This window comes from Zootoca vivipara, chromosome 10 (assembly GCF_963506605.1).
Source record: "Zootoca vivipara chromosome 10, rZooViv1.1, whole genome shotgun sequence".
NCBI classification, from domain to species: Eukaryota; Metazoa; Chordata; class Lepidosauria; order Squamata; family Lacertidae; genus Zootoca; species Zootoca vivipara.
In genome coordinates, this window is record NC_083285.1 from 50,008,541 (window position 1) to 50,031,842 (window position 23,302).

The 23,302-nt window shown below is 44.4% G+C and overlaps 1 protein-coding gene across 4 annotated transcripts in view; it reads right to left on the bottom strand.

The window, feature by feature from the left end:
- The window catches only part of TBXAS1 (thromboxane A synthase 1), a 228,716-nt gene that overhangs the window by 79,367 nt on the left and 126,047 nt on the right, over window positions 1-23,302 (bottom strand). For all 4 annotated transcript variants that reach the window (XM_035128282.2, XM_035128286.2, XM_035128284.2 and 1 more), the window contains 3 exons: window positions 12,085-12,173; window positions 4,476-4,624; window positions 1,138-1,268 (listed from right to left, as the gene is read on the bottom strand). In XM_035128282.2, the coding sequence (XP_034984173.1) occupies window positions 1,138-1,268; window positions 4,476-4,624; window positions 12,085-12,173 (369 nt within the window). The remainder of the gene's footprint in view (window positions 1-1,137; window positions 1,269-4,475; window positions 4,625-12,084; window positions 12,174-23,302) is intronic.

Genomic DNA, 23,302 nt, shown 5'->3' on the forward strand with positions numbered 1-23,302 from the left:
TTGAGGTTTGAGCTGTGGCCTGAAGGATGTGACGCCATGTAGAAGTTCAGGGAGGGTGCCCCAAGCACCAAAGGTATGATCAAGGATGAAAGTGACAAAAGGGAAATATATATCTATAATAAGGGAGCACATAGAGAGAAGAGGCAAAAGTAAAGAGAAAGAAAAAGAAAGAGAGCAAAAACACACACACACACACAAATTGTTTTTTAAAAACCCAGACTAGAAGAAATGTCATGCTTTTAAATGGATAAAATTACTGGGTTGGAAATTTTTTGCAAGTTCTAAGTGCAATTTTCAATACTAGTTTTAATAAGAACATATGAGTCACCAGAAAAGTGAACTTTCCGTACCCTTTTCACAGCTCCAGTTGCAATGTACATCGTGAAGTGCAAAAACATGTAGAAGTCAAGAGCAAAATAATCAGCCAAATTGTTGAACACATTACAGCAGACAGAGTTTGCAATTTGGACTGAGGCCTTTGCTGCGCTTGATATCATCTCTACAGTTAGCAGAGACACTATAATTCTGAAGTATGCTGGATGCTGGGAGTGAAAAATTAGGCAAAGGCTACTGCCATTGTGCCTTGTATGGGGCTTTCTGGAGCAGGGATGTCCAAATCCCAAGAGACTGCAATCTACTCCCAGTATTAAAAAAAAAACTAGTTACAGGTAGGTAGCCGTGTTGGTCTGACGCAGTCAAAATAAAAATAAAAAATCCTTCCAGTAGCACCTTAGAGACCAACTAAGTTTGTCATAGGTATGAGCTTTCATGTGCATGCACGAAATCTGAAGGTATCTGAAGAAGTGTGCATGCACACGAAAGCCTATGACAAACTTAGTTGGTCTCTAAGGTGCTACTGGAAGGATTTTTTATTTTTATTTAAAAAAAACTGGCAGTGATCTACCCATTGTCATTGAATGGTTGAGCTTTTTGGGGGGAGGATTGCCCGGAGTTGTTGAGCTTTTTTTAGGGAAGAGTGCCCAGAGTTGGTGAGCTTTTTTTTAGGAAAATCACGGTCGACTGGTTGAACATGTCTATCCTAGAGGCAACAAATTAATCACTGTAGGAAGCAGTGGACTAAATGCACACAATTTGGTTGGGTCATGCATGGCTCTTCCTACCATAAGGAAGTCTTACCTCATTTGGGTCTTGCTGGTCTCTCAAAGCAATCATATTCTTAATGGCATTGATAAAAAATCCATTCACCTCATCTCGTTTCTTATTTGGCAAAATCTGAAGCAGGGGGACCATTACGAACGGAAATGCAACTTTAAGAGAGTTTCAAAAAACATCATTAGCTATTAATGCAAATATCCACAACCCCTGAGTATATGGATTTCCTTTCCTTTCAGAGTTTTTAAAATAAAAAATACTACTGCTTTCTTATTTTGTCATTCTTGACTAGAGAGTCACATATGCTTTCTCAGATTACTCCGATTACTGAGATGAACACATGGTTGTAGGACGCATCTCATACGTTTCTCTAATTTACAATATTAGAAGTGAGCAATGGGAGTTGAAGTCCAAAATCATTTGGAGGGCATTAGGTTGGGGGAGGCTGTCCTACAGAGAAATAGGATTCACTGTGTGTTGAGGGTTCTGCAACATTGCAATGTATCTCATAGCACACTTAATTCATTATGAGGTCTTTTAAAAAACACACACACACACCTTACAAACCAACCTGCAAGGTAAGACAGCTCTGAGAATGTGACTGGAAGGTTACATTAATTCAATTTCCATCATCCCTTTTCATTCTGGAAAGCAGGGTGCCTCATTTAATGCCCTATTAAAGCTTATATATACTTCTCCAAAGAGACTAACTGCAGCAAACTGTATTTACAGACTCTTGAGACAATCACAAGGTTTGTCTCGGGGCTGCAGGAAAGTTTTGTGTAAATGTACCCTTTCACTAAGTGAACCATTAAATAGAAGGTCACTAAATGTTTCTGGTGTGTTGTTTTTTTAAAAATGAGGAATTTGCCCCGAAGTATTTTTCCCTTCATAGGAACTACCTTGCTGCATAATATTCATAAAGCTTGAGTTGTGTGCATGGCACAAATCTGAGACTTGATCAATTGATTCCTATAGTAAACCGGTTACTGCATTAAACTGGAGAACAATAAATTCCAATTCTACACACTGAGTGGCTATTATTATAAATAATTAAATGGACTAACATACTAGATAGATGTGTCAAATGGAGAGAGAGAAACTCCGCCTACAGAGAAAGGTGGAGCGCAGCACAATTCTATGAATGTGTTATTGGACAGACTTGGGTTCATCTTTCTGGATACCCAGAAGCCAAGCAGGGCTGGGTGGAGTTAAAAATTAGAACCCGGTGGTTAACCTGCCAGGTAGTGCTTGGTATGAGTCAGGATTAGATTTAGAAATGGCTTACCAAGGGATTACCTGGGTGGTTAGGGGTTTGCTAGGCAGGGCAAGTCAGTTTATTTCCTTGAGGGAAAAGAAAAGATCCTACAAGGGGCTGGAAGCCTTTTACTGGTTTAGTAGAACAAATACCCATTTTTGGAGGAATCCGTTTAATCAGAAACAGGTTTAAAGTGGAAGTCTAGTTATTGATTTAATTCTGTAAAGTAATTGTGACTGAAACAAAGTATTCTGCCTTTTCCAAGTATCCATTAAGTTTTAACCCTCAGAGATTGCATATAAATAAAATTCTTGTTTTGTTTCCAATGTGCCTCATCATTACTTTGATGTTGTTAAGGATAAGCGGTCACACGTTTTGCTTTCACGTTTTAGTAAATGCTACCACATAAAGAGAATTTCAGCCCTCTCAGGTGTTACTGACAGGGAGCACCTAAGTTTATAAAAACAACCCAAACCTGGCCTCACTACACTGCTGGTGGTAAGAGTGCATAGGATTGTAGCCCTTGCCTATTGTTAATATCACTGTTATGGTTAGTTACATCAAAAATAAAAATAATGGTAACTAATCTTCTAGAACTCTACTGCTCTTTACAATTTAAGCGGGGGAAAGGATGACCACCATAAATGTCTTAAGGAGTAACAAAGAAATGATAACATGAATACATTATCTGTCTTTAACCATTTTTCCAGTCAATGCTATGCTTCACGTGCCTACCTGAATGTCAAGATCCTCTTCTGAAGCCCTGCTACAGTACTGAATGATTGCCACCCTGGATAACCACCAGAGAAAGGATCTTTTCAATCCCACCACCTCAGTTATGGAGCAGGCTTCCCAAGCAAGTTTGCCTGGAGCAATCCTTCTTATGTTTCTGGTGCCTAGTGAATGCCTTTTTGTTCACACAGGCCTCTTAAATAACTATGTCATTTTGGCCTCCATTTTTCAATCTGTGTTCAATTTGGGGGTGCAGTGAGTTTTTGTTTTCTTGTGGTACTTACGTAACTTTTAATCTGATGGATTTGTGATTATTCTGTATTTAAATTGTTACTTATTGTAAACTGCCCAGAAAACTTTATGATATGGGGTGACACACAAATGCCATGCACAAGTAAACAAGCTTATTTTTTAAAATCTACGTAGGCTGCAATCCTGTACCCACTAACCTAGGAATAAGCCCTATTGAATTCAGTAGGACTTACTTATCCTTTTAATGCACTTTCCCTGCTTCTGACTTATTTTCTAGTCTGTGGGACCCTTGTAGTTTGCACTTTCTTTTCCCTAGCAACCAAGATACATCTTTCATGTGGAAGGTTTGTGTGAAATAAAAGGGTCCCCAAAAGTTATTTTCTGCAAATACTACTAAACTATAAGTGTTAGTGGGTGTTAAAGAATCTTCTCCCTCCCTCCCTGAAAAAAGGCAAATGTGAAAACTGCAAAGAGTGCAGGCCTCTAGTGCAGGCATCCCCAAACTGCGGCCCTCCAGATGTTTTGGCCTACAACTCCAATGATCCCTACCTAAGAGGACCAGTGGTCAGGGATGATGGGAATTGTAGTCCAAAACATCTGGAGGGCTGAAGTTTGGGGATGCCTGCTCTAGTGCATGACCTAAACCCAGGCACTCATTAAGATTTCGCTGCTTATTAGTTACAGTACACACACCTCCCGGTACTCAGAAGCCTCTTTGTGGGGCTTACTCCTTAGTAAGTGGGTATGGGTTCACAGCCTAATCTTTGATTTAGGGTTGGCATGAGGGTTAAGCATTTTCTAGCTGGAAATTTATGGAGAAAATGTCTCCATGCCTGTATTATTGAATTTCACGTTATACACTGTTCTCTATGGCACCCACATGCTCTCTCAACATTTGCATAGTGCCCACTAGTCCAAAAAAGGTGTGTGACCCTTAATTTTACCATATTAATACATTCTCCTTTTACACATGCTTGAGGCTCTTGCATAATCTCTCTTCTTCCCTGCTGCATTCTAAACCACTGTCATGGGCAACTTTTGGTTTGTAACAAACAATCATTTAAGAAATAAAATTAGGAACAGTTGGGCCATGTACAGAGCACTGTGATGTTATACTTACTGGCTAAGATTAAGATGGGTTTAAATAATGAAAGTTCAAAGAATCGTCTGGTGTTCTTAACAAACGTATCCTCAGGATTCTTCTGGGAGTCCACATGGGTACCAAAAGCCACACTAGCAACAACATCCAGGGTAAAGCAACTGTAATTCCTGTAAAAGATTTAAGAAGGTTGCTGTTAAACCGCAGTGTTTGTCATCCCACATTTCTGTTTCTGCCTTTGTTGCAAAACTATCTCCTAGGGTTTATTTTTCTGAGCCTACTTAAGACAATTTGAGTTTTTTAAAAGATTCATTTCTGGATGATCTGGCAGGAGATATTTATAAAATGAAAAACTAAGCACATCATCTTCTGAAGTTGATTGTGAATAATACTTATGCCTTTCATTTTTACAAATGGTAAAGAAGTTTTACTTTTAAACTACGAAATTGAATGTATACTTGCTAATAATTCTCAACACAACACACACACACACCCATTTTCTGAATCTTAGTTCTGCAAAAGTTCTGGGGCTGGTTCACACATAGGTGTTTATCTGATGATGACTGCAACATCAAGTGATAATTGCATTTGTGAATGGGCCAACGTAAATATCTTACACAACACAGATCTTACACAGAACCTAAAATCAGGCATGCAGTACTGAGTGCAGAGAAATAAAAATATATAAATACATATGTAACACACACACTTACACTTAACAGAATTTACTTGGTTGCATTTTCACTCTTCACTCCGATCATGTAGAATCATGTCAATGCTGACATTGAAAACGGAAGTCAGATTTATGCTAAGTCAGAGCACAATCCTAACTACCTGAGTAGCAGAGCTGGTGGGGGTATCAACAGAAGTCCTGACAAGACAGAAGTACTGTGTGTGGGGAACAGGAGGCGGGCAGGTGTGGAGGATTCCCTGGTTCTGAATGGGGTAACTGTTGTGTATTGAGTCAAAGGATTTTATATCTGTATTATTATTGTCTGTATTTGCATTAGGATAAAGTAACTGCCTTTTGGTTCCAGAGGGTACAGCTACTATTGGTTCATTTAAGCTGCTGTATTTGGATCCTCTGTCTTATTGGTTTCCTCCAAAAGGCAGCACTGTGATTGCTTGATATTGTTCCCTCCAAAATGTATCCCTTCCTAGCTAGTCCCCTGTCCCTATAAATGTAGCTTTCCTCTCCTCAGTCTTCAGTCTTGTTCACTTTAATAAAGAGCTGTTACTAGAGAACTGTCTCCAGCATGTTATGTCAAGAGAGCTGAAATCACAAACCCCACGTCACAACAACTGGCGACGAGGATGGGATCCGGAATGCTGAGGAGCGGTTAAACACAGCCCTGCCTCAGAGTCCGGATTGCAGCTGAGAACAAGACTCACTGGCCAGCTGAGAAGACGACCCTGCCCGCTAGGACAATGGAGAGTCCAAGGGTATTGGAGCCCTTCCAGCCATCAGAGCCCCACACATGGGAAGACTACGTCGAACGCTTCGAGTTCTTTGCAGTGGCTCAAGGGATCACCGATGCCAGCAAAAGAAGGGCCACATTCCTGAGCTACTGTGGGCCCGAGACCTTCAAGCTGGCCAAGGCATTACTTGCTCCAGCGAAGCTGAGTGAGACATCTCTCAAAGATATTCTTGCCTGCCTAACAAGCCACTTGGCGCCTACTGAGACCAAGATGGCCCGGCGGATGGAGTTCCATAAGAGGCAGCAGCGTGCTGGGGAGTCTGTATCCACATTTCTGGCTGAGCTCCGGAAGCTCGCTCAGCATTGCGGCTTCCAAAATCTGGAAGAGACTCTCCTGGATCGGTTTATTGGTGGTCTGAGCAGCAAGAAAGCCAGAAGACGCATCGTGGCTAAAGAAGAGGTTACCCTTGCTTCAGCCTTGAAGGAGGCCACCGCCACGGAGAATTATGAAAGAGAGGAGCTTGATGCCAGTCGCAAGGCCACTAAGCCACAGATAGAAGTTGCGCATGCCATGGACGAGCTAGAGGCTACTCCGAGCCAGAGCCCAGTCCGTGGGGTCGAGTTGGTGCGTCAGGCCTGCACAGTGCACAAAGATCGCCGAGGCAGTTGCCCAGGTTGTGGCGGAAACCATGAGCGGAAGAGTTGTCGTTTCAGGGATGCTATGTGCCGGACGTGCGGAAAGACGGGTCACATCGCCAGGGTCTGTAGATCGGCGGCGTCGGGAGCAACAGGAGCACCTAGACTGGAGCATCGCAGACCGCCCACAGCAACTAGTTTTCTAAAGGACTGCCACTACGTAACAGAGATCAACGGGAGGGCCGTGCAGTTTCCAGCGCAAGGCAAGGCACACGTCAAGGTGAAGATTGAGGGTCAGCAGTGCGACATGGAGGTGGACTCCGGATCTGCATTCACCATCGTGTCGGACCAGACCGCGAAGACATTCTTCCTCAGGGGTAAGTTGCCCCCTCTGGAGCCCTTCCCGGCAACCTTGCAGTCGTACTCAGCAGGCCGCATCCATGTTATGGGAATGTGTGCCGTGAGAGTACAGTTCCGGGACAAACAGGCTGTACTCAAACTGGTGATTGCAAAGGGCAGTCGCCCCAGTCTCCTGGGCACTGACTGGTTCCCCGCCCTGGGACTGAGTATCTCAGGGCTTAATTCAATCCAAACCTGCCCTGAGATGAGCGAGGCATTATGCAAGGAATTTGCTGGTCTCTTTAATGGAAAACTGGGTTGTTACAAAGGGCCCCCAGTTGACTTCGAGTTGGACCCCGGGGTGGCCCCAATCCGACTCAAACCAAGGCGAGTGCCATTTGCACTACAACCCAAGATCGAGGCAGAGCTGGATAAATTGGTCAAGCAGGGAGTTCTCTCACCCGTGGACTCTGCTAAGTGGGAGACTCCAATCGTCACGCCCCTTAAAGCAAATGGGGAAGTCAGGATATGTGCAGATTACAAATGTACTATCAATAAGGCACTCAGGGGAAACTCATACCCCATTCCAGTCGTATCACATCTGTTGGCTAAACTGGCTGGGGGCAAGGTGTTCGCCAAAATTGACCTGGCACAAGCTTACCAACAGCTGCCAGTAACCCCACAATCAGCGGAAGCACAGACTATTGTCACACATAAAGGGGCGTTCAGAGTTAACAGATTACAGTTCGGAGTTTGTGTGGCCCCAGGGATTTTTCAAGGGCTCATGGAACGCCTGTTAAGAGGTCTGCCGGGGGTCTTGCCATTTTTTGATGACGTTTTGATTGCTGGAAAAGACCCACAGGAACTGGTTGTGCGTGTCCGTGCAGTGTTGCTCAAGTTCAAGGAGGTGGGGTTGCAACTGAAAAAAGAAAAATGCAGTTTTGGGGTGCCAACTGTGGATTTCTTGGGGTTTAAAATTGATGCATCAGGCATCCACCCCACAGATGCTAAGATTAAGGCCATCATCGAGGCACCACGACCACAGAACAAGACGGAGTTGCAGTCATTCCTGGGACTTATTAACTTTTATCATTCGTTCTTACCCCAGAAAGCTTCGGTAGCTGAACCATTACATAGACTATTGCAGAAAAAGAATGTGTGGCGATGGGGGCGGGAGCAGCAGAAGGCTTTTGACTCCTTGCGAGGAATGCTGAGTAGCAGGAGCGTCCTTGCTCATTATGATGAGTCAAAGCCGCTGGTCCTGGCATGTGATGCCTCTCAATACGGTCTGGGGGCTGTGCTGAGTCATAGGGAACCGGATGGGTCGGAAAAGCCCATCTCTTTCTATTCCCGTACGTTGTCGCCCACAGAGCGCAACTATGCTCAAATTGATAAAGAGGCACTGGCTATTGTGTCCGGAATCAAAAGGTTCTATGATTATTTGTACGGTCGCCATTTCTCCATTGAAACGGACCACAAACCACTGTTAGGGTTGTTCAACCCAAACAAACAAACGCCACAAATTCTCTCCCCCAGAATGTTGCGTTGGTCAATATTCCTGAATGGGTTCCAGTACACCTTGACCCATGTGCCAGGGAAACAGTTGTGCCATGCTGATGCGCTGAGTCGATTGCCCCTTCCTGGCGGGAGCAATGAGGATCCTGCTCCGGCGGAGCACATTATGATGCTAGAAACACTTCCGGGGGCTCCTGTAACAGCTACGGATATAGCTGAGAAAACTAGGAAAGATGCTGTTCTCTCCCGTGTGCTCACTTGGGTGGGGAGGGGGTGGCCAGGTGGTCCGCATGAAGAAAAATTCAGGCCTTATGCGACAAGGCAGCACGAATTGTCCATGCATAAGGGTTGTCTCCTATGGGGAGATAGGGTGATCATCCCAGCACCACTGAGAAACAGGGTTCTTGAGACGCTTCACATGGGACACCCGGGAATGGTCAGAATGAAGTCACTAGCCCGATGTTATGTGTGGTGGCCTGGAATGGACCAGAACATAGAACAATGGGTACGAACATGCAAGGCATGCCAAGAGGTGCGGCCAGAAGTGGCCAGAGCACCAGTCCACTGGTGGGAGCAGTCCAGGACTCCCTGGAGCCGGCTGCACATAGATTTTGCTGGGCCATTCCAAGGGAAGGTCTTTTTGGTTATCGTTGATGCATATTCCAAATGGTTAGAAGTGGCGATGGTCCCTAGCATGGCATCAGCTGCCGTAATCAAGGTGTTGAGGCAGCTGTTTGCTACCCACGGGTTACCTGAGACCATTGTATCAGATAATGGGGCAGCTTTTGTATCCCAAGAATTCAGGGCATTCTTGGCTGATAACTTTATAAGAGGGGTCACATCCGCGCCCTTTCACCCATCCTCCAATGGGCAGGCTGAGCGCATGGTAAGAACAGCCAAAGAATCCATTGCGCGCTTAATGGAGGGTAACTGGTCGGCTCGCATTGCGCGAATGTTATTTTTGCAGCATGCGACACCGTGTACTGCGACGGGCAAGTCGCCAGCCGAGCTGCTCTTAGGTAGAAGACTGGTAACGGTGCTGGATTATGTCCACCCAGATAAAATGCCAAACCGTAATTCAAGAGCAACCCCCCAGGCTGAGACTGACACAACAAGGTATCTCGCCCCTGAAGATCTGGTCTGGGTGAGGAACTATTCACGAGGTCCGCGGTGGGTGGCTGGTGTGATCACCCGGGCTAGTGGACCTGTGTCCTATTATGTGACCTTGGAAAATGGGCAAGTTTGGAAGAGACATATAGATCAGCTGAGGCGCCGGGCGCTCAGCAGGGAGGAGTCAGATAATTCATCCCTGGCTAATGACGCACAGCTGCGAGACCAGAGTGAAGATGGCCCAGAGGTGCAGTCACCAGGGGCTTCAGCAAATGAACCAGGGTCTGCTAGTCCTCATGATGACGAGGTACAGGTCGGGGACCCTGAGATGTCTGGGACTCCATCTGTTCCTGATGAAACCCCTATAGCAGCCCCTCCACCACAGGTAACACCCAATCCAGAACCTGCAACACCTGTTGTCAGGAGATCAGGTAGAAGTTGTAGGACCCCACAGTACCTGAGGGATTACGTCTGCTGTGCTCACTAGGGGGGGAGGGGTGTTGTGTATTGAGTCAAAGGATTTTATATCTGTATTATTATTGTCTGTATTTGCATTAGGATAAAGTAACTGCCTTTTGGTTCCAGAGGGTACAGCTACTATTGGTTCATTTAAGCTGCTGTATTTGGATCCTCTGTCTTATTGGTTTCCTCCAAAAGGCAGCACTGTGATTGCTTGATATTGTTCCCTCCAAAATGTATCCCTTCCTAGCTAGTCCCCTGTCCCTATAAATGTAGCTTTCCTCTCCTCAGTCTTCAGTCTTGTTCACTTTAATAAAGAGCTGTTACTAGAGAACTGTCTCCAGCATGTTATGTCAAGAGAGCTGAAATCACAAACCCCACGTCACAACAGTAACTGTGCCCATGAAGGACCAGGTGAGCAGCCTGGGAGTCATTTTGGACTCACAGCTGTCCATGGAGGCGCAGGTCAATTCTGTGTCCAGGGCAGCTGTCTATCAGCTCCATCTGGTACGCAGGCTGAGACCCTACCTGCCAGCAGACTGTCTCGCCAGAGTGGTGCATGCTCTGGTTATCTCCCACTTGGACTACTGCAATGCGCTCTACGTGGGGCTACCCTTGAAGGTGACTCGGAAACTACAACTAATCCAGAATGCGGCAGCTAGACTGGTGACTGGGAGCGGCCGCCGAGACCACATAACACCGGTCTTGAAAGATCTACATTGGCTCCCAGTACGTTTCCGAGCACAATTCAAAGTGTTGGTGCTGACCTTTAAAGCCCTAAATGGCCTCGGTCCAGTATACCTGAAGGAGCGTCTCCACCTCCATCATTCTGCCCGGACACTGAGGTCCAGCACCGAGGGCCTTCTGGCGGTTCCCTCGTTGCGAGAAGCCAAGTTGCAGGGAACTAGGCAGAGGGCCTTCTCGGCGGTGGCGCCTGCCCTGTGGAACGCCCTCCCAACAGATATCAAAGAGGAAAACAACTACCAGACTTTTAGAAGACATCTGAAGGGAGGCTTTTAATGTTTAATTATTATTGTGTTTTATTTTTCTGTTGGAAGCCGCCCAGAGTGGCTGGGGAAACCCAGCCAGATGGGCGGGGTATAAATAATAAATTATTATTATTATTATTATTATTATTATTATTATTATTATTATTATTATTATTATTGGTGTTTCTCTGCTGGGCACTGCTGCTATGGATCCACCAAAAGTGAGAGCAAGTAAGAAGCTTTTCTGGCAGTGTTACTGGTGGTGCTGGATCTTAGTCTGGATGCTTCCTGAAGAGGGGCCTGATTGCTGTTTCTCTATTGCAGCAGCCTGGAGCTAGTACAGCAAAAAAGGAAAATGCCCCACTTTCTGCCCTGGCCAGCAGGAGCTGGCAGGGCTCAGATGTGACAGAGGATCACCTGTTCCATGGCTCCCCAACTCCTCTTAGGACTGCTCTGTTCCATACTAGCTTATCAGGAGCCTCATCTGGAAACTGAATGAATATCATAAAATCTTTTCTCTTTTTATGAGAGCTATTCTGCTTATCCATAAATAATCTCCCAATCAACAAGAAGCAATAAAAGAGGCAGAATCTGCAAAAGGAAGCGTTCAATTAACACTGGAAAGGATCTTTGTCAAACGGGTCTGAGTTATGAAGATGGATTGCTTCGAGAAACCATAGTTAAAAATGGACCACAGTTTAGGGTTCAGATGTGGTACTAAACTGTGATTGATTTTAAAAAAATAGAAGCAAAATTCTAATTTCCTTGTAACTGTGGCATGAAAAGGAGAGGAAAGAGGGAGAGGAGTGTGTGAGCCCTAAGTCTTGCCTAGGCTCACTCCTATCAGGATAAACTATGGTTTATCATGATGGCTGGATGCAGCCACTAAGAACAATCTCCCCCTGCCCCCCCCCACTGATGTTACAGGCAGCTGCAGATTAGATACTCCACTACAATTACTTTTGCTTGTAATTGCTACTGTTAAAATATTGTGCTGTTGTAAAACAAGGGGTTGGGGGGCAGATATACTTATTTGAAAGTGACAGCGTCCACATCAAGACAGAAAAATTAAAAACTCCATTTGTAAAATAATTGCATACTTAGAACAGCTTGGCAAATCAAGTACCTGTAAAAACTTCCCTCGTTTCTAATTTATTAAAGTACCTTTGGATGTCAAAAGCTGTGCCAGAATCTGCATAGACCTTTAAGTTACTCAGCAGGACGTCACATGCCTGGTTGATTAGCGGCACCATCTAAAAAGGAGCACATGCACACGGTGTAATTAAAAAACACACAATACATTTCTCCACATTAATTGCATACTGCAGGAGGTAAGTGCTCTCAAGAGCTCCTGAATCAGTGGATAAAGTCATTTTCTTAGGGAGGTTTTACACACACGCAAAAACACGCGCACACAAATACACGTTCCAGTGATAACATGCTCTCTGTACAAGACTGATGGCCACAGGAGATGCTTCCCCCGCTTTCTCGTTTCTGTTGTGGCTGCTCACTGCTCTTAGACGAGAGAATAGGCTCTGTAGTGTTGTACAATCTGTTTACCCCAAGCTGGAAGCGGCAACTGCCATGGGAAGCCTCTAGGAGCTTCTGCATATGCAGTGGCTGCTATATTGCCAGAGAGTTTGTTGTGTGGCATGGAGATGCTGGGCTCTACGTGCACTTGGCACAGCTGTCCCCTGTGTCAATCAGCACAAAGACAAGTGCATGCACAGCTCATCTTCTGCCACCTTCAAAGAGGGAGGAAGGAAGAGATCCCTTTGCATGAAAGCAAGAGCAGGCTCTGCCGCTTGTGTTCTCAACTAGGATCAATTGCTTACACTAAGCAAGAAGCTGACCTGCCGTTGCTAAGCCTGCACCAAAACGCATACGTTCAGAACACTGCTAATTTGTCTACTAGCTTACCAGTGACCAGTGCTAAGTTGCCTTTAGCTAGCCTGTGGCACCGTCACTTAGAACATCTGGAAACTGAAATGGATATCCCCCAAAGCTTCATTTGCATAGCTCAAATTCTGACTTTCAAAAGGAGGAACTGCGGACTCCCTCCTCAGCTCAGCCAAGCCGGTTTTCTTATAATTAATACACCCTGTTTAGACCTTCTAGAAGCTTATAGAGGGCTGATGACAGCCCCCCCCCCAGCCACCCTCCGTCCATCCATCTGAGGGAAAGGATTTCCCTGCTAACATAGTGTGTCCTCCTCTGCTCAACGCCGCCCCCCCAAATATAAACAACTTGCTGCCACCAGATAAAGGGAGGGAATTTTTCTGCAAGGCTGCCTCGTTATCTATCAACCTCAATAACCTTTCCTGGGTAACTTTTTATACCACAAATGTTCTGGTTTGTTTTTTTCGTCCTGCCTTTGCTATAGCCCCTCCAGATAGCAATAAAATGGCACCATAGGGAAAGATAGTGGTTGAGTATCTTAAAGGGTAAAGGTAAAGGGACCCCTGACCATTAGGTCCAGTCGTGAGTGACTCTGGGGTTGCGGCGCTCATCTCGCTTTATTGGCCGAGGGAGCCGGCGTACAGCTTCCAGGTCATGTGGCCAGCATGACTAAGCCGCTTCTGGAGAACTTCCCGCCGGAGCAGTACCTATTTATCTACTTGCACTTTGACATGCTTTCGAACTGCTAGGTTGGCAGGAGCTGGGAACGAACAACGGGAGCTCACCCCATCACGGGAATTCAAACTGCCGACCTTCTGATCGGCAAGCCGTAGGCTCTGTGGTTTAGACCACAGCGCCACCCGCGTCCCATGCGTTGAGTATCTTAGATGGCTTTTAAAAAAGGAATTAGGGGAAACAGGTCTTAATAAAATAAAATAAAAATCCCATGGCATATAAGGCTATCAATGGGTACAACTCATGCTGGTTCAGAGTCAGCATGCCTCTGAATCACCAGCTAATAGGGAACAGCAGTGAGAGACGTCTGTCACCCTCATCTCCCACTTGTGACCCTCACAGAGGCATCTGACTGGTAGCAGCTGGGAAACAAAAAGGTCCGCTAAATAGGCCTTTGGTCTGTTCCATCAGGCCCTGATGGAGTTCTTAACACAGAGAGGAGAAGGATCACACTCACCGCTCCATCTTCTGCACTTTGATCAGTTATTTGAGTACAAAGGAACATGCATTATCAAGTCAGGCCATTGGTCCATGTATCTCTGTACTGTCTACACTGACTGCATCTCTCCAGAATTTCAGGCAGTGGCCTCTGCCAGCCCTACCAATCCCAGCCAGGGGCTGAACCTCAGAACCTCTGCATGCACAGTCAATGCTCTCCCAGTAAGCTATGGGCCTTTCCCATAGATACATATTTGAGAACCCTGCAGAAAGCAGGGTCTCCCAATCATGCTGAGGAGCCTAGGCACATACAATATATCATTATTAGAAGTGTTATTTTCATTTATAGACCATCTTCATCGAAGAACCATAGGGCAGTAAACAATCCATAATAAAATTATAAAATACAAAACGCCATTATTACAACATTAAAAAAACCTAAAACATCAAAATCACAAATTTACATTTCACAATAATGATCCAGCGGCTGGTAACTGGGTGCAATAGTATAAAACAAAGGCCTGGGATATAAGTGTGTAGTGTTTGTGCACACAGACCAATGGGTTGTGGGATGAAGGAGTAGTGCCATGTATTAATCTGCTACTTGATTTGTTGGGTTAGCCAATGCGCAACCCCTTATTCTTCTACAGGCTTTCAGTTCCTTTGTGCCACTTCCTTGTGGACCTTGAAATACCCAACTGCCTCAAATGATTCTGCTCTTTCCCTATCATTTTAATTTGCCTGCCACCCACAGTAGCATGTTGCTAGCTTACTGTTTTTCTTTTGTTTTAGTTATCCTTGCCCTGGCTCTCTTCCAGTTGACCCCTTTTAAACGTTTCCATAATCATCCCTTTTCATCTGCCAGTCTTGTCTTCCTGGCACAGATGCCTATCCTACAGTGCTCCATGACAGCTCAAGAATTACTCACAGTCAATCTCATTTCCAGAACAGGAAACAATCATAATTTACTTTTTAAGAAGAAAAGGGGGGGCGGGGAGAGAAAGATGGTAGGATATCAAATTTCACAAGAGTCATCTTGCTTGACAAACACTTCAACAGACGGAAAGCTTGCATGCCGTCACTAAGAGGACCAGGACAGTCCAAAAATGATGTCATTGTTACCTATTGTGCATTTCCCGTTTTAGATGTTGGGTTTTGCCAAACAGCATGCATGAGTCAAATAACCTGTCCATGGAGGGAAAATGATCTCAACTTCTGGGCATTTGGGATTGGCTGTTTATGACATAACAAAATAAAACATAAGCAATATGCTCACTGCAAATATTTGATCTGCCAATTATCTCATGTCACTGCTGTCTCGGCACCAAAGTTCTGCCAAACAAGACTGCAGGAGTCTGTTGGTGTCAAAAACATTGTGGCATAATCCTGCCAGTACATGCCTTGGCACTTCATTCTTCATATGGGCATTTTACAGGAGTGCTTGTTTTAATTCTAAAAATGGTTATCTACAAAACTGTGCTGCCAACATGATTATTAATAACAGAATAAAATTGCTACCTTTGGGTATAATGCCCAGATCAAGGGAAGTAATAGTACCATTTTATTCTACCATGCTCAGACCCAACCTGGAGTGCTGTGCCCTGTTTTGGGCACCACAGTTTAAGGAGGATATTGAAAAGCTGGAACATGTGCAGAGGAGGGCAACCAATAAAATAACAGTCTGGAAACCAAGCCTTATGAGGAATGATTGAGGGAGTTGGACACGTTTAGTCTGGAGAAGAGGGGAAATATTCACAAAGTTTATTTCCAGCAACTTCTATTTCCAGAGTTACGCCCACCCCTCTTTTGCATTTGTGTGGGTAGCCGATACTCCTTAGGGTCTCCATGTGTCCCCTAGACTTTCAGCTGATGTTACTGTTACATGCCACCCCAATCTGTGAGATGTGAGAGACTCCAGGGGTTCTGGGCTTAGGACTCAATATCCTTGTAACGAAGGTCAGTGCAGAGAGAGGTGTATTTGGGATGTATGGTTTTATTTACATCCATTTGCTTCTCTAAAGGTAGAGGGACCCCTAACCATTAGGTCCAGTCGTGACCGACTCTGGGGTTGTGGCACTCATCTCGCTTTATTGGCCGAGGGAGCTGGCGTACAGCTTCCAGGTCATGTGGCCAGCATGAAAAAGCCGCTTCTGGCGAACCAGAGCAGCACATGGAAATGCCGTTTACCTTCCCGCTGTAGCGGTACCTATTTATCTACTTGCACTTTGACATGCTTTCGAACTGCTAGGTTGGCAGGAGCTGGGACCGAGCAATGGGAGCTCACTCACTATCATGGCTGAGTTTGCCTTAAGGTAATATCTGGCCAGAGCCTTGGACTTGCCACAGAATGTGAATAGCTTGGGATATTCAGGTGATGCCCCTAAATGGGAGCTAATATTTAGAAGATTGCTTCCAGAGAAGGGGTTAGCAAGAATACATTTTCTTCCTCCCTCCTAGCTACGAACAATGCAATCCAGTTCTCTGTGTGTGTCCACGAAAGGGAACAGAAGAATCAGACTGCAGGGGTCCAGCACTGAGGGCCTTCTGACAGGTTCCCTCATTGAGAGAAGCCAAGTTGCAGGGAACCAGGCAGAGGGCCTTCTCAGTAGTGGCACCCGCCCTGTGGAACGCCCTCCCATCAAATGTCAAAGAGAAAAACAACTACCAGATTTTTAGAAGACATCTGAAGGCAGCCCTGTTTAGGGAGGTTTTTATGTTTCATAGATTATTGTATTTTATTTTTCTGTTGGAAGCCACCCAGAGTGGCTGGGGAAACCCAGCCAGATGGGTGGGGTATAAATAATAATAAATTGTTGTTGTTGTTGTTGTTGTTGTTGTTGTTGTTGTTGTTAAGAGTTCAGAAAGGAAGAGAGAGGGATAGTTAAGAGTGGCTGGGGAAACCCAGCCAGATGGGCGGGGTATGAAGAATAAATTATTATTATTATTATTATTATTATTAAGCTGGGTTTAGGGGGCTCTGTAAGCTAACAGCATCTAGGAATGCAGCAGTGCCTCTCAGAAGATTTGGCATGCAGCAAACCTGCTTGAATGTTTTAAGCTGTCTACCTCAAAATTATGCTAAACCTGAGTACTTGAAAATAAACACCAATACTACAAAATGTCGACTTCTGTGACCTCCTTCTAAAATAAACCAACCCTGGATAAGCAACACTGCACCCCTGGAACATCCAACCACTTGGGGGAAAAGGGTGACCGTAACTACATCATCTGTGAAATAATTTGAATTATGTGGTCCTACAGTATTCAAATTACCTGCAGTCCTCTGACTAAGGATAATACATTTCCAAATGGGCCCTCACCATGCGAAACAAATTGCTCATCTCTTTCCTAACTTAAGAGCCATTCCTGAGCATCTTCTAAATGTTTATTTGTTCCGGTAAATGCAAAAATGAAGCAAATGTGTTGATCTTCCCCCCCTTTTCCTTAAAGGGGTTCTTCTCTTTAGTTAATACATTACACATTGAGCTCCCTCACCCCCTTCAGGTAGAAGAATGAAAACAGCCATTTGCACCAACTGCTTAGGACTGTGCAAGGTTCACTGTACATTTTTTTTGCTTTCAAAAGAGAGTACCAGGGAGGGCTACACAGAGAGAGGGAGGGAGAGAGATAAGAGGTGACAAGAGCACAGCAGCACTATCAGGAGAAATAAAAATCAATAGTCTTTGGATGGTGTCAGCTGAAAGGGGGAACAAAGTTATTTATCAAACCTGACAAGGGTTCTAGAACTACAGAATCTTCCCAGCTGTATTTTTTCTCTCTTCTCTCTCAGGACACTAAACAGAGCAACCCTGTAGCTTGGTACAATGTAATCAAACATTCATTCTTAAACACACTTTCTTGCAGGGTTTGAAGCATACTGGCAAACACTTCCATGAGGACACTGGAATATGCAAGTACATTTTATCCGAACATCTCAAAGTAACTTCACTCCCAGAAACCTTTCATTGGTAGAGGTGGGCATTGCTATCTGTACTGTAAACCCAACAGGTTAACATTTTCAAATATGCCTGACTGAGAGCCTAACTTTAATTCGGAGATTTGGTGAGAGGGTTTTCTGCCTCAGGTGCCAAAGTATCTTGGTCAGCCTTGGGACTATGACCCCTGACTGGGAGCGGGGGGGGGGTGTTACCATCTACTGCTTCTCCTCCTCAGACAGTGAAATTTCTTCAGCTAGCTCTGACAGGGAAAGTCGTCGCCACCCTGCCCCAATGCCTACTTCATTCTGTCACAGATTCAGTTTCTTTTATTTATTCATCTTCACCATAATGGGACATGGTACAATAAAAACAAAGAACAAAACAAAACCCCACCTTGGATAAAGTTCCAACAATCACAATTACGTAAAAATTTGTATCACAAAGTGCGGGGGGGGGGGGGATAAAATCACATATAGCATATAAAACCACATATCCTTAGGACTACTAATCCTTAAAAATTGCACAGTGGGGTACCTATCTCCAAGTCTAGTATCTTTCAAATGCCTAGGTTTTTACCAGGTGCCAAAATGAGGGAGAAGGGAGAGAAGAGACAGGCACACCTTATGCCTACAACTCATTTGTAGAAAGCCAAATACTGAGGCCACGGAAGTCATACATTTACCCATCACTCTGCTCCGAATATTTTGCGCCATAACTATATTATGCACTGAACTGTCAACAGTACTTCCGCTCATGTTTATGCGTACCGAAATGTGTCCAGCGTGACTTAATTTTCTGCAGCTGTACTGGCTGAATTTATGAATATATTATCAGCAGTATTTCCTTCCATTTCTAACATTGCAATATTTTAGTAGTAGGTTGCAGTTAGATATAAATCTAATCGTTAACGTCCAGTTTTATTTTACAAGTTTGCAGAGAGATAGGGGGTTGTAGCAGCATATGTGTGTTGTGGCCTTAGGAAAGCCACTACCTTTCTGTCTTAGACCCCCTTGAAAATTGTGACACAGGGATAATCATGTGACTTAACTCACCCAGCAGTTGTAAGGGTTATCGTGATACTGTATGTAAAGTGGCACCTGCCCTTTGGAATGCCTTCCCATTAAATATTAGACAGGCACAGTCTCTACTGTCTTTCTAGTGCCTCATAAAGACCTTCCTTTTTCAGTAACACTTTTAATCCCAGTCTGCATGTCCACTGGAATTGTTTCCCCCTTTTTACATACACATATTTACATATATGGAATTGATTTTAGACATTTTAAATTGCATTACTTTAGCACTGATATGCTTGCCATCATGGGCTCCTTTAACAGGAAGGGCAGGATATAAATTTTTAAAAAGTGCTCTGAGGACTTAGGACTGATGCTGATGCTTCAGTGGGGACCAGGAAGTAGGCCGCATTCACACTGGTGTCCTGGCTTTGCAATGCCCCTCTCTTTGCAATGCCTGGGGCTGCGTAGGGTTGCCATATTTTGAAGAGGACACATTTGCCAACTTCTACTTTTAACTATGGATCGTTATGACAACTCTACGCATGAAAAAGAGTGTGTGTCCTGGAAAAATAGGACATATGGCAACCCCACGCAGACATGCACTCTGATGTCTTAGGTGCCAGGTAAAATAACATTTTATTTCCCTAGGCTTTAAAACTCAGAATCTGTGTTATTTGTATCTGCTGCTTTTAGGATTGCATTCATGATTCCTTTTTAATTCTTTTTCAAGCAGCTCATATATTTGTGTTTTTAATGCTGGGTATTTTATTGTGTGAACCTTCATGGGGACGAATTACTGATAAGGTAGTGAATAAATTATGGGTAGGGAAGAGTTGGACTACACCTCCCATCATTGCTGAACATGCTGGCTAGGGCTGAAGGAAACTGGAATCCAACAACATCTGGGGAGCCACAGGTTCCCCACCCTTCATATGAATATAGATATATACAACAAATAAATACTCTTCTATCTCTTCATAAGCTTATCTTCCTTCTAATGCTTTGGAATCCTTGGGAAAGTTTGGAAGATAAATACTATTTGCTTTGCAAAGCCAACATGCCTAACCGTTCCTGTTACGAAGGTTGCTCAACTTTTCACATACACAATTCGCTGTTTTCTGTTCCCCCATGTTATTGTCAAACTTTAACCTTTCTGGTTGAAACTTTCCATGCTTGGCTTCTGCCAGTACTTGTTTTTAACCCAACAGCAAAGGAAGTAAAATTCCACAAGCATGTTTTGTGGATTTCCTAGTAACAGCATGCCCTTATGGAGGCTGTGGCAGGGTGTGATGGGGGGCCTTTAGGATCTGCCAACTTGAGGCTCTAAACAAAATATCTCCTACGCCCACAGAAGATTCTACCTGCTTGGCAACACGGCTTCAGTTGATTTCTATCATAGAAAGCTACATTTGTGCAAGAGTGATGACTGGCTGGTTCACAGAGTAGTGAGGAAATGTTTCTATGTTTTAAACCAAGCAAGCTGCTTTACCGCCTCACCCCTACCCTGTCAAGGGAAAAGGGAAAAGAAAATGAGTTTCAAGAAGGATAGTTATAGACCATATTGCCAGGGTATGTGTTGGTTGCATAGGCTGGATGCTCAAGATACAGCGTACCCCCCTCAAATTTTCTTTGATCGTGTCAAAATCATTGCACGCATGAGCCTGTTCTGAAAAAAACACATCAATTAGTGTGTCAGGCGGGCTTCTGGCTTCTTAAGTCAGCTGGCAAGGCTGAAAAAAGAAAGATTGGGCAGCATAAATAGAACTCATAAGTACATTTGGTTTGCAGAATTTTGTGTTTGTTTGTTTGCACCCCGAACTCTAAACTCCATGTAGCATTTAATCATGCTTCAGTCTGAAGGTGCAACAGTCTGGTGTTGCGCTGCACATTATCACAACACAAAAAATTGTGAAAAGAAGCGGTGCATGAAGCACTGAAAAGGAGGGCAGAATGCTGCCCCTCTCCCCGCCCCCCAGTTATTCTATACAGTACAAAAGCAAGAATTGCTATGTGAGAAAAGGGCTTTATGATGCTGTTTAACCGCCTTGTGCAATTTCAAGAGCTGGCATAAGGAACAGCCTGCCCCCCTGAACCACAGAATGTACTGTATTGAACCCAAGCCATGGACCGTACTGAGCCAAGCATTTAACACTTTCACAACATGCGTCAAAGAAACCGCCACCCCATGTCACTTGAGTTCTTTTGACCAAGATAGGTAGGAAGGGGTAAAAGCTGATTGCACCAACTCATAAGTACGAGCACTGAGAACAAAAACACCAATTTTTAAGCATCTGTGTGTGAGAGAGATAATAAGCACTTCATAACTTTTGTAGAACTTAGTTTAACTATAGCAGGAGAGATGCTAAGAAGAAAGTTTAGTATTTCTATCACTGGAGATGCTCTGAGTGTAGCATTGACAGCAAGAGGATAAAAGAGAGGGGAGGAATTACAGAAATGGACAAATATTGATTTTGGGGGAGAAATTTTGGGTTGGCTTCTAAATCAAGTAATAGCCAGGCAAAATGAGAGGAGTTAAAACTCCTCAAACCACAAGCCGCAGCTATACTTCTGCTTTAGGACACATTGTGGTGTTTCACGTTGCCAAAAATGTGTACGTATAAATGCAGATCATAAGAGCTGAGTTTCTTGGTTCATATGAACAGGAAAATACTCATACCCTGTGACAGATCAGTTCATATTTAATCTTCATGCATTTTTTAATAGAAAAGTTTAATTTAGAAATAGTTTTAGACAGGTGGGGCTATCAACTAATTGTGGCAGTGTGGGGTGCTGCTATGCAGTGCTCAAGCCAACCAGACATGCCTTCCTTTAGGATAACTCCTTTTCACTTCCCCATGTCCCCCCATTTCTCAAGCCCCTTCACCAATACTGTAGATGCAGCATTTAGTGGCTTCTGAGGAGCCTCAGTCCTCGTAGGGGTGTTTTTAGCAGGATATTTTTGTCCTACAGATTTTTGGGGTGGTAGGGGGGAGTGTACTTCTGTAAAGTTCAGAGTATCCCTGAATCTGCTGACGTCACCCTCTTACATGTGTGGATACTGCCATCACTTCAACAAGGCAATGATCATTATGTGGTGATGGGCACCAACTTATAAGGCTTTAAAAGGGAAATTAACAGAGATAAAGCTACCCATGACTGAAGATCATGGCATCCCCAAACTACAGCCCTCCAGATGTTTTGGCCTACAACTCCCAGGATCCCTAGCTAACAGGACCAGCGGTCGGGGAAGATGGGAATTGTAGTCCAAAACATCTGGAGGGCTGTAGTTTGGGGATGCCTGCTCAAGATCATGATGGCTATATTCTACCTCCAGGATCAGGGGCAGTCTATCATTGATTCTGAATACCAGTGCTGGGAAAGGATGGTGGGTTACTTCAGCCATGTCTTGCTTGTGAGCTTCCCACTGGCACCATCTAGGGTGAGGGCCTAGATGGGCCTTTGACCTAACCCAGCAGGGGTCTTCCTACAGGGATGGACTTAGGCAATATGGCACCCTGTGCAAGGACAAAATGCGCCCCCTACACCAGCGATGCCTCCCGTCTCCTCCCCTCAACAATGCCCCCCTTTGGCTTGGCGCCTCTGCTTCTTACATCTAATGTTCTTGTCACTCAGATAATCACTATTGCTACACAGGACAGTGTTTTTAGACAGAGGGCTCCTTTCAGGAACAGGCAATAATTTCACACGAATTTAAAAGGCAAAAGCTGTTTCCTTCATGTGCCATTAGCACTATCAAAAAGTTCCTTAAACCTGCAAATGTAAAAAATAAATAAATGAAAATGCATTTTAGAAAACAGAAAAATGGAGGTGGGGATACAAAAAGGAGGGGAAAAATTTTTTAGGGCCGCTTCAGGCGGCAGCATAGGTAAGTGCCAATCTCATTCATGTTGGCATTAAAAAGATTAAAAGTAGTGGTTACTTGTAGGGAATTCCTGCATGGGAAATTGAATGCTTCTGAAAAGAAGAAGAAAATGGCACATCAGATATACATTGGTGTGTGTGCTTGAATCACTGTTTTGGCTTCTCCAGTCTCTGTTGCCAGTATTTACGGCAAAAGGGAGGGGAGGCCCCCATTTGCTACAAACTAGAATATCCTGTTGACAGGCAAAATATACAGGCAATAGCTCAATGGCAGAGTATCTACTTTGCAGGCAAGAGATTCCAGCTCCAATCCCCAACATCTCCAGGTAGGCCTGGTGTAGACCCCTGCCTGAAACCCTGGAGAGCCACTGCCAGTCAGTGCAGGCAATACAGAGCTAGATGAACCCAGAGTCTGAATGAGAATAAAGCCGCTTCCTCTATTCCTAATTTAAAACAGGGAGCTAAGAATAGAAATGT